Source organism: Palaemon carinicauda, chromosome 14, assembly GCF_036898095.1.
Source record: "Palaemon carinicauda isolate YSFRI2023 chromosome 14, ASM3689809v2, whole genome shotgun sequence".
NCBI classification, from domain to species: domain Eukaryota; kingdom Metazoa; phylum Arthropoda; class Malacostraca; order Decapoda; family Palaemonidae; genus Palaemon; species Palaemon carinicauda.
Window position 1 is genome coordinate 128,436,371 of NC_090738.1, and position 11,347 is coordinate 128,447,717.

At 43.9% G+C, this 11,347-nt stretch overlaps 1 protein-coding gene across 1 annotated transcript in view; it reads left to right on the forward strand.

Annotated features, from left to right (window-relative positions):
- The window catches only part of LOC137653763 (zinc finger protein-like 1), a 26,412-nt gene extending 16,134 nt beyond the window's left edge, over positions 1-10,278 (forward strand). The window contains exons 4-6 of the mRNA XM_068387390.1: positions 319-493; positions 931-1,222; positions 9,877-10,278. Of these exons, the coding sequence (XP_068243491.1) occupies positions 319-493; positions 931-1,222; positions 9,877-10,066 (657 nt within the window). The 3' untranslated portion in view covers positions 10,067-10,278. The remainder of the gene's footprint in view (positions 1-318; positions 494-930; positions 1,223-9,876) is intronic.
- Positions 10,279-11,347: the final 1,069 nt, after the last annotated feature.

The following is an 11,347-nucleotide window of genomic DNA, read 5'->3' on the forward strand; positions in this document are numbered from 1 at the left end:
GGGTTTGATTTTGTAGTGTCCTCCTAGAAGAGCTGCTTACCATAGCTAAAGTGTGTCTTGTACCCTTACCAACTTTCCAAGAGCGAGAGAGTGAGTGTGTGTGTTTGTGTATGTTAAGAACACTTGGTACGAAGAACTATTTTCTACGACTATACATGGTTAACATTGCACTTGGGATAGCATTATAATAAAAGTAAGATGAGAGATTTGTATTCATGAAAATTTTGTTGTTTTAAATTGTAGTTTGGTTATTCATTCTTACTATCCATACAGTATTTTAATTCCTGAATTATATCATTCTCATATAATACTTTACAGATTGATGGTGCTAACGATCAAACAGATGCCAAGGAATTCCCTGCCGTAAATGGCATTATCTCCCCAGAGGAAAGTGGCAAACATCACACTTTTTCATCAACAGCAGTATTGCACAAAGAAGTTTCTGCCCCCGTATCACAAATTGCAGAATCACATTCACGAATTCAGACACAAGGTAGCGTTTCTCTCTCTCTCTCTCTCTCTCTCTCTCTCTCTCTCTCTCTCTCTCTCTCTCTCTCTCTCTCTCTCTCTCTCTCTCTCGTAATATTTTCCCTAATTTATTTAGGAGTAAAGACAGCTAAAGCTAAGTTCTTAAAAAAAAGTGTTATATTAGGTGTATGTTTGTGTAAATATCATAATTGGGTCTTCCTTCTACATTAATCTTTTATCTCTACTGATTTCATGTAGTTTTGTGATTAATTTTTATTATGGCTAGTTTCATTATATACAATGCAAAATTGTATATTTTAATGTTTGCCATTGTTACTGTTATTTTATCATCTCTTAAACCTAAAAATTACATAGACTCCTTTAGAAACTACATTTTGATAACCTTTATACCTATCCGTTGTCTTCTCCTTTGATGAATTTTTATAGCCCGTGTACTTCCAGGCGTTACAGTTAGTAGTAGCGGCACTGGAACTGTCAGTAGTAGTGTTCGCATAACAGCTGCCGAAGACCTTTCTCCGACCACATCACAGTTCAGAGGAGACGTTCATCATCCATCCGGAAGCAGTGTTGCCAGAAAGACGTCTTCGTCTGACACTCGACTCCTCCTCGGTAATGACTTGGAGGAAGATTCCGAGGATAAATACAAAAGAAGAACGACTACGGAAGGGAAAGATCCCGATGAAGATAAATATAAAAGAAGATCAGCCATTGAATGGTTCTCTAGATGGTGGAGGTAAAGTGGTTCTTTTCATCTTTTTTTCTAGAAATTAAGGCCGTGAATGGTTGTCTGATATGTGAATTATTTTAGAGTTCATCCTTGCAAAGTTTGTGTTATGTGGATTTATCCCTATTTAATTTTTCATATTTGAATATTTTGTTTAGTGGTTTACAAACTACAATGCATGAGACATTCATTACCCTTGCAATATTTTGCAAAGAAATTAAGGCCGTGAATGGTTGTCTGATATGTGAATTATTTTAGAGTTCATCCTTGCAAAGTTTGTGTTATGTGGATTTATCCCTATTTAATTTTTCCTATTTGAATATTTTGTTTTGTAGTTTACAAACTACAGTGCATGGGACATTCATTACCCTTGCAATATTTTGTAAGCTATATGTCTTTACCCTTTAATAGGGACAGCTTCTTAACAGGTTACCTTATGTTTCTTAGTAAATCGTACTTTAAGGGCGAGGTATGCAATTCCTTTCTACCACGACCACATAGATAAGGGGAGAGTGCTTATGAGCTGACATTATCTGGCATTTAGAGGATGTCTTCTATTTACATATTACCACTCCTTGTACTGCTTTAATCCTCTGGCCGATGTTGTAACGACCCTGACTGGTGAACGCCAGACTTGGATTCGAGTCCCGCTGAAACTCATTAGTTTCTTTGGTCACTGCAACCTCACCATCCTTGTGAGCTAAGGATGGGGTGTTTGGGGAAGCCTGTAGGTCTATCTGCTGAGTCATCAGCAGCCAATGCGTGGCCCTCCTTGGTCCTAGCTTGGGTGGAAAGGGGGCTTGGGTGCTGATCATATTTATATATGGTCAGTCTATAGGGCATTGTCCTGCTGGATAGAGCAATGTTACTGTCTCTTCCCTCTGCCATTCATGAGCGGGCTTTAAACAGGGTAAACAGTCTGTATAACATAGCATGTACTTTAAATAATAGAGGAAGAATCCTGTCTTCTTTTTGGGTTTGCAAGTCAGATGGTTCTTATTTTATGAGAGATTATTGCTTGTTTCCTGAAGCTTGGCTTATATCAACATTTAACGCTGAAAATTCAAATTTTCCCATTTTATGAGGTATATTTAGATTTACTTAGTTTTGTTTATTATGGATAGCTGAAGGTATACATTTCCTTCTAGTAACTTTTTAAGTAGTGAGGTAACTTCACTTATGTAATCTCCACCTTGATTAATAAATCTTTATATTGGAGGTAGGTGACATGGTTAAAGCAACAGAAGAATGCCAGATAACTGGTAATGATTCTCTATTGTACCGTATGCAGACCAGTGATAATGCGTGATTGTTCAGGAGGAACAAAAGCTGCAGCAAACAGGAATGGGGATGTTCAGATGAATTTCTTTATCCTCATTGCGTTAATGGCTAACGAATGAAAAAAATTAGGGAGAATTAATTGCCAGGTTCGTAAAGTTTACCAATAGGCGGAGGGTCAATATTGAGACATGGCGTATGTAGTAAGAATTGGTGAGGAAGAATGGAAGAAGAGGGTTAGGATTGTACCCGTTAGTGTTGATTGGTTAAGAGGAAGGCCAAGGATTAGATAATTTTCAATATTAATCTTACCCGTTGATCATGTAGCTGCAGCTCTGCTGCCCGACAGAAAAAACCTATGGGTGGAATACGCCAGCGATCGCTATACAGGTGGGGGTGTACATCAACAGCGCCATCTGTCTAGTAGGTACTCAAGTACTTCTTGTCAACAAAGAACCAATTTTCTCTCTGTCGTGCCACCGGCAAGACCTACTTGATACGCTGTTGTTTTCTGGAGTTGATTTTCACGTTATTTGGTGAAGTATTCTCTCTAGTTATTAGCTTTCGCTGTGCAGAAGTTATCCTCAATACTTTCTCACTTTCATTGATTAGATTTTGGATTATTTGTTGACGACTTGGATAGATTTTGGATTTCCCCCCTTTGACTAATTCAAGATGTCTGACCTTACTCAAGTCCCCAAGTACAGGCAGTGTAGCGCTAGGGACTGTTCTAGGCGTCTTCCGAAGGCCTCTATCGATCCTCACACCGTTTGTTCCAATTGTAGGGGTAAAGCCTGTCAATTGGAAGATCGATGTGAGGAATGCGCTGGGCTTTCGGAATTCGATTTTCAAGAATTCCTTAAGAATGCACGTAGGCTAGAGAAGGATAGGATCAGGAGGAGTTCGTCTCGCTCTATTGATTTTTCCTCTCCCCATGCCCCACAACCTATTCCTTCCCCTGTAGTGGTTACACCCGACCCTCCTACTAGCTCTCATCAACCTTCGATGGCGGATATGATGCGTGCCATTCAGGCTCTTGGTGACAGAGTTGAGTCATTAGCGAATGACCGCAATCAACTCTTGGCTGACGTCAAAGAGTTGAAGGAGAAAAGTGCAGTGGGAAGTGTAGTGAGTGTCAGTGCAGTGAAAAGTGTCAGTGTTACGCATGAGGGTGCGTCTGTTCGTGCCTGTCGTCCTCCCAGTCCGGGACCTCTTGCAAGCTCCCAAGCCCAGGGGAGAAGCAATGTCGTACGACCAAAGGGTTCGACAGGCCTTGATCAGCGTACAGACGTACCCTCTGTGGTTGAGGACGTATCTTGCCGAGATCGTCCCACCCACAAACAGACGAGTGAGCCCATTCATTCCTCATCTGCGGAAGAGGTTTCTCGACAGAAACGCTGGACCAAGGTCTCACGACCTCTCAAGCGCAAGGTCCCTTCCGAGCGAGTCCAACGGCCCAGGTGTAGCCACTGGGTCAGTTCGGACTCGCCGCAGTCCTCCGAAGACTGCACACCTCCCAAGAGAGGTAGAGTGGTTCCGCAGCAGGCAATCACTCCGTCTGCTGCCGCACCAGCCGCTGTAGACCCTAAGTGGTCTTTGCTGCAGTCTATGCAGACTCAGCTAGCTTCCTTCATGCAGAAGTATCGTGCTGAGAAGACTGACGTTGCACCCGTTAGCCTACAACCTGCCACGGTTGTGCGCCCAGCTGACACTGCGGCTGCCTGCTCCCACACTCCGGCTGTGAGAGCTCCACCACCTATGCGCAGTCGACCCTGCCAGACGCATGTTGACGTTAGCCGACGTGCGGCACCCTCCGTTGACGTGCGTGAGCTACCGCATCAGCAGGAAGGTGGAGTCAAGCTGCCGTGTTTTGACGCGGTGCGTCAGTCTCCGCAACCCACGGTGGTACCCACCACGCACCACCACTCCGCTTTGGTTGTTGCCAGCTCTCAGACTGACCAACAGCGGCATGATGTTGGATCCAGTGCAGCTACGCATGCACCCGTGCTGCCGGATTCAGCCATTCAGCTTTTATCTCCTCCTTTGCCGCTTCCTCCTCAGCATTCGGATGAAGGAATCTCTGATGACGACGAAGCTGCGCATTTGGACGACCAACACTCCGACATAGATGAACCCAAGACTACGCCTCCCTCCTTAGACTTTAGGAAAGTCCTTGCCCTGTTTAAGGAGTTGTATCCGGACCAGTTTGTGTCTGCAGCTCCACGCTCACCTCCCTCTGAGTTCGCTTTAGGCATGCAGTCAGCAGCTCCTGCCTTTACGAAGCTCGTACTCGCTCGCTCATCCAAGAGAGCTTTAAGGGTACTGGGAGAGTGGTTGCAGGCCAAGAAGCAACTTGGGAAGACATCCTTCATGTTTCCCCCGACCAAGCTTGCTTCCAAATCTAGCGTCTGGTATGCCACGGGAGAAGTTCTCGGCTTGGGAGTTCCTGCCTCTGCCCAGGGCGACTTCTCAAGTCTGGTAGACTCTCCCCGCAGACTGGCTATGAGACGCTCCAAGATTTGCTGGACCTCTTCGGATATGGACCATCTTTTGAAGGGAGTTTTCCGTGCGTTCGAGATCTTTAACCTCCTGGACTGGTGTTTGGGAGCCTTGAGCAGGAAGACCTCCCCTTCGGATAAGGACTCTGCCATGCTCATCATGTCCTGCATGGACAAAGCCATACGGGATGGGTCTGGCGAGCTTGCGGCTTCTTTCGTGTCTGGAGTTATCAAGAAGCGGGATCACCTTTGCTCCTTCTTGTCGGCGGGAGTCACCCCATGTCAGAAGTCAGAACTGATGTTTGCTCCGCTATCGAAGTGTCTCTTTCCTGAAGAGCTGATCAAGGGGATTGCTGCCTCGTTGATCCAGAAAGACACTCATGACCTGGTGGCGTCATCCGCACGTAAAGTCACAGCTTTACCTTCCGTGCCTAGATCTAGGATGGACACACCAGCGTCTAGGTTCATTCCGCCCTTTCGTGGCAGAACCTCCAGCAGAGGAGGTACTCGTGCCGTTAGTCAACGTGGCAACAAGAAGAAGGGTTCCAAGTCCTCAAAAGGCAGAGTCTGACTGCCACCTTCTTCAGACAGCAGTGGGAGCCAGGCTCAAGAACTACTGGCAGGCCTGGGAGAACAGGGGTGCAGACGCACAGTCTGTGAAGTTACTCAGAGAGGGGTACAGGATTCCATTCTTGCGCAAGCCCCCTCTAGCAACAACTCCCATCGACCTCTCTCCCAGGTACAGAGAGGAGGACAAGAGGCTAGCTTTACAGCAAGAGGTGTCTCTCTTGCTACAAAAGGGAGCGGTAGTCATAGTCCGGGACCATCAATCCCCGGGCTTCTACAACCGTCTCTTCTTAGTGGCGAAGAAGACAGGAGGGTGGAGACCGGTGCTAGACGTCAGTGCTCTGAATGTCTTTGTCACCAAGCAGACGTTCACCATGGAGACGACGAAGTCGGTTCTAGCATCGGTCAGGAAGGAAGACTGGATGGTCTCGTTAGACCTAAAGGACGCGTACTTTCACGTCCCCATCCACCCAGATTCCCAACCTTTTCTAAGGTTCGTTTTTGGGAAGGTGGTATACCAGTTCCAAGCCCTGTGCTTTGGCCTAAGCACGGCACCTCTAGTGTTTACCAAACTGATGAGGAATATTGCCAAATTCCTGCATTTAGCAGACATCAGAGCCTCCCTCTATTTGGACGACTGGCTTTTAAGAGCTGCGTCAAGTCGTCGCTGTCTGGAGAATCTCAAATGGACTCTGGATCTGACCAAGGAATTGGGTCTCCTGGTCAATATGGAAAAGTCCCAACTCGTCCCATCCCAAACTATAGTATATCTAAGTATGGAGATTCAGAGTCAAGCTTTTCGGGCTTTTCCGTCGGCCCCCAGAATCAGTCAAGCCCAAGAATGCATCCAGAGCATGCTGAAGAGGAACCGATGTTCAGTCAGACAGTGGATGAGTCTGATAGGGACGCTTTCATCGCTGGACCAGTTCATCGCGTTAGGGAGACTCCACCTCCGACCCCTTCAGTATCACCTAGCTGCTCACTGGAGAAAGGACATGACGCTAGAAGCGGTCTCAGTTCCTATCTCCGAGAAGATGAAGTCTGCACTGACTTGGTGGAAGAACAACATTCTGCTCAGGGAAGGTCTACCACTGGCTGTTCAGACCCCCGACCACCTTCTCTTCTCGGACGCATCGGACACGGGCTGGGGTGCGACACTGGACGGTCGGGAATGCTCGGGCACGTGGAATTCGGATCAAAGAGCACTGCACATCAACTGCAAGGAGCTACTGGCAGTTCATCTGGCCTTGAGAAGCTTCAAGTCCCTCCTTCTAGGCAAGGTGGTGGAAGTGAACTCCGACAACACCACAGCCTTGGCGTACATCTCCAAGCAAGGAGGGACTCATTCGATGACGTTGTTCGAGATCGCAAGGGACCTCCTCACCTGGTCAAGAGATCGAAAAATATCTCTAGTAACGAGGTTCATTCAAGGCGACATGAATGTCATGGCAGACCGCCTCAGCCGGAAGGGTCAGATCATCCCAACAGAATGGACCCTTCACAAGAATGTTTGCAACAGACTATGGGCCTTGTGGGGTCAGCCCACCATAGATGTGTTCGCTACCTCGATGACCAAGAGGCTCCCAATTTATTGCTCACCGATTCCGGACCCAGCAGCAGTTCACATAGATGCCTTTCTTCTGAATTGGTCCCATCTAGACCTTTATGCGTTCCCCCCGTTCAAGATTGTCAACAAGGTACTGCAGAAGTTCGCCTCTCACGAAGGGACAAGGTTGACGTTGGTTGCTCCCCTCTGGCCCGCGAGAGAATGGTTCACCGAGGTACTGCAATGGCTAGTAGACGTTCCCAGGACTCTTCCTCTAAGAGTGGACCTTCTGCGTCAGCCGCATGTAAAGAAGGTACACCCAAGCCTCCACGCTCTTCGTCTGACTGCCTTCAGACTATCGAAAGACTCTCAAGAGCTAGATGCTTTTCGAAGGAGGCAGCCAGAGCGATTGCCAGAGCAAGGAGGACATCCACTCTCAAGGTCTACCAGTCAAAATGGGAAGTCTTCCGAAGCTGGTGCAAGGCGAATTAAGTATCCTCAACCAGTACCTCTGTAACTCAGATAGCTGACTTCCTTTTACACCTAAGGAAGGTAAGATCCCTTTCAGCTCCTACGATCAAAGGTTACAGAAGCATGTTGGCAGCAGTCTTCCGCCACAGAGGCTTAGATCTTTCCAATAACAAAGATCTACAGGACCTCCTTAAGTCTTTTGAGACCTCGAAGGAACGTCGGTTGGCCACACCAGGTTGGAACTTAGACGTGGTTTTAAGGTTCCTGATGTCAGCAAGGTTCGAACCGCTTCAATCAGCCTCTTTTAAAGATCTCACTTTGAAGACTCTTTTCCTCGTCTGCTTAGCAACAGCTAAAAGAGTCAGTGAGATACACGCCTTCAGCAGGAACATAGGATTTACATCTGAAACGGCTACATGTTCCTTACAGCTTGGTTTTTTAGCTAAAAACGAACTCCCTTCTCGTCCTTGGCCCAAATCGTTCGAGATTCCAAGTCTGTCCAGTTTGGTTGGAAACGAACAAGAGAGAGTACTTTGCCCAGTAAGAGCTCTTAAGTACTATTTAAGACGTACGAAGCCATTACGAGGACAATCAGAAGCTTTATGGTGCTCTATTAAGAAACCTGATTTACCGATGTCGAAGAACGCAGTTTCTTATTACATCAGACTTTTGATTAGAGAAGCTCATTCTCATCTGAATGAGGAAGACCATGCTTTGCTGAAGGTAAGGACACATGAAGTTAGAGCTGTCGCAACTTCAGTGGCCTTCAAACAAAACAGATCTCTGCAGAGTGTAATGGATGCAACCTATTGGAGAAGCAAGTCAGTGTTCGCATCATTTTACCTTAAAGATGTCCAGTCTCTTTACGAGAACTGTTACACCCTGGGACCATTCGTAGCAGCGAGTGCAGTAGTAGGTGAGGGCTCAACCACTACATTCCCATAATCCCATAACCTTTTTTTAATCTTTCTCTTGAAATGTTTTTATTGTTGTTTTTGGGTTGTACGGAAGGCTAAGAAGCCTTTCGCATCCTGGTTGATTTGGCGGGTGGTCAAATTCTTTTCTTGAGAAGCGCCTAGATTAGAGGTTGTGATGAGGTCCTTTAGTATGGGTTGCAGCCCTTCATACTTCAGCACCTAGGAGTCGCTCAGCATCCTAAGAGGATCGCGAGGCTCAGTAAGGAAGACGTACTTAAAAAGGCAGAGTAATTGTTCAAGTCGACTTCCTTACCAGGTACTTATTAATTTTATGTTTGTTATTTTGAATAACTGCTAAAATGAAATACGGAATACTTAGCTTCTAATGTTAACATGTATGCTGGTCTCCACCCACCCCCCTGGGTGTGAATCAGCTACATGATCAACGGGTAAGATTAATATTGAAAAATGTTATTTTCCTTAGTAAAATAAATTTTTGAATATACTTACCCGTTGATCATGAATTTAAGGACCCGCCCTTCCTCCCCATAGAGACCCAGTGGACCGAGGAGAAAATTGGTTCTTTGTTGACAAGAAGTACTTGAGTACCTACTAGACAGATGGCGCTGTTGATGTACACCCCCACCTGTATAGCGATCGCTGGCGTATTCCGCCCGTAGGTTTTTTCTGTCGGGCAGCAGAGCTGCAGCTACATGATCAACGGGTAAGTATATTCAAAAATTTATTTTACTAAGGAAAATAACATTTTAGTAATGGAGGATTTGAGAAGGGGGTTCTGGTTTAGATTGGTGCTTCTGATAAAATGAGCTTAAAAAAAACAAAATCTAGGCAAGCTTTCCAGATTGCTTGGTGTGGTAATTCAACCTTTCTCTCTACTGCATTGCTAAGATTAAGAATTTACTTCTTTTCAAGTTTCTATCATCTTCCTTGAAGAAGCAGGTCTATAATTTTTCTAAGGTTATGCTCAATATTGACTTTTCATTCAGGTTGCACTTCCCATTTGTATGAGTAAAAAAAAGTTAAAAGGGACACTTCAAGAGTAAGTTTGTAAAATCCTGTGATTAATTCCCAAGAGAACTTGGTATAATGTGTACGGTAGTGTATAATCAGAAAACCAGACAATGTTTGCTTCTCCTTTATCTCGCCGTGGTGCTTTCATTGAGGTGTAATGAATAAGAATATCAAATCTGCCCAAGTGTTTTTTGCAGTATCATGTAGAAGTTACCTTGCTCGGGTGATATGGAATTAATGTAAGGAAGTACAGTAAATGGCTTTAAGATAAAGAATCCTTTTCAAAGCCTAATTTGCTTCCTACTGCACATTATCTTTTCTATTTTTCTTCACATAGATTCTCTGTATTTCCAGAACCATGAGTCGACCGTCAACTCGTCATCATCAGAGTGTGATCGGGGGAAGTCGGCGTATGATTGTTCTCCTTGTTCTTCTGGGTATCATAACAATATTAGTTGTGCTCTCATATTTTGCACGGGGAGCATCCGACGATGATCCTTTATTAGATCCGTTTAACAATCCTAACATCAGAATAGAAGACTAGTAGTTAACTTTAACTTATTTTCTAAATGCAAAGCAATATAAGTAAAATCTTTGAGACTGGCTCAAGTGTCTTACATTTTTCAGCATACACTTCTTAGGTACGTTCCCCTTGTGTATATACGAGCCTGTTGTGTGAATACATTTTTCGGTTGTATATATAAGCCATTTGTATAAAGGTGATTAAATGCGAAGAGTAAAGAACAAGAAGAATTAGTTAGCCTTTTCTTGCATCATGTAGCAAAATAAAAGCTGGAAATGGAAAATTTCTGCGGCTGAATTACGTATTGGTCATTTCAAGGACTTAATAGTTTTTCTTTGATTGTTCTGTGACCAATATGAGAAATATTTATGGGTGGTTTTATTATTTAAGCTATTCATCAGGATAGTACCGAATATAACCTGAAAGATTCTATAATCGTTTTAATCTTTTGAGCTGCTAAGTTTATAGTTAATGAGTATAATATGGAATGATGTTGAAAGAAAGTTGTACTTTTGTGTTGTACCAATTTTAAATGGACTTATCAGTGCCAGTCTTTTGACTGAGGATGATTATGCAATCTTAAGCGTTTGATGTATATGGTTTGATGCAAATGTTAAGGCAGTGCATTTATTCTTTCATTCATATAAAAGAGGATAATTAGACCCTTTGAGGAATATTTGAGAAATTTTCTGCTGTGTATAGGACACAGATGTTCAGTTGTAGTATTTTTTCTGGGAATAAAGTTCAGGTGTGTCTTCTTTCCTGGATTTGGAAAGGCTCTTGGAAAAGCAATGGGTTGTAATGGACGTAGATGTATTTTATAGATGCGAGTCAAACCTATGATAGGCAAAAAAAAAAATAGTTTTTTTTTTAAATTGGGAAATGATAGTAAATATAAGATACACAGAACAAAATATAAAATACTGTACTACACACAGAACAATACTTAACCCTTTTACTCCCAGGCTATTTGGAACTTTCCAACCCTTTACCACCAGGGGTTATTTTTTTTTTCAAGCACATTTTGCAATATAATTTATTTAAATTGCTCTAACAGCCTTAATTTTCGTCATAGAGAGGTCAGGTTGGTCACACAGAACAATACTTAACCCTTTTACTCCCAGGCTATTTGGAACTTTCCAACCCTTTACCCCCAGGGGTTATTTTTTTTTTCAAGCACATTTTGCAATATAATTTATTTAAATTGCTCTAACAGCCTTAATTTTTGTCATAGAGAGGTCAGGTTGGTCTCATTCTCTTGGAAAATGCCTGAAGTTTCTGAAAAAATATGCAAAAAAAAAT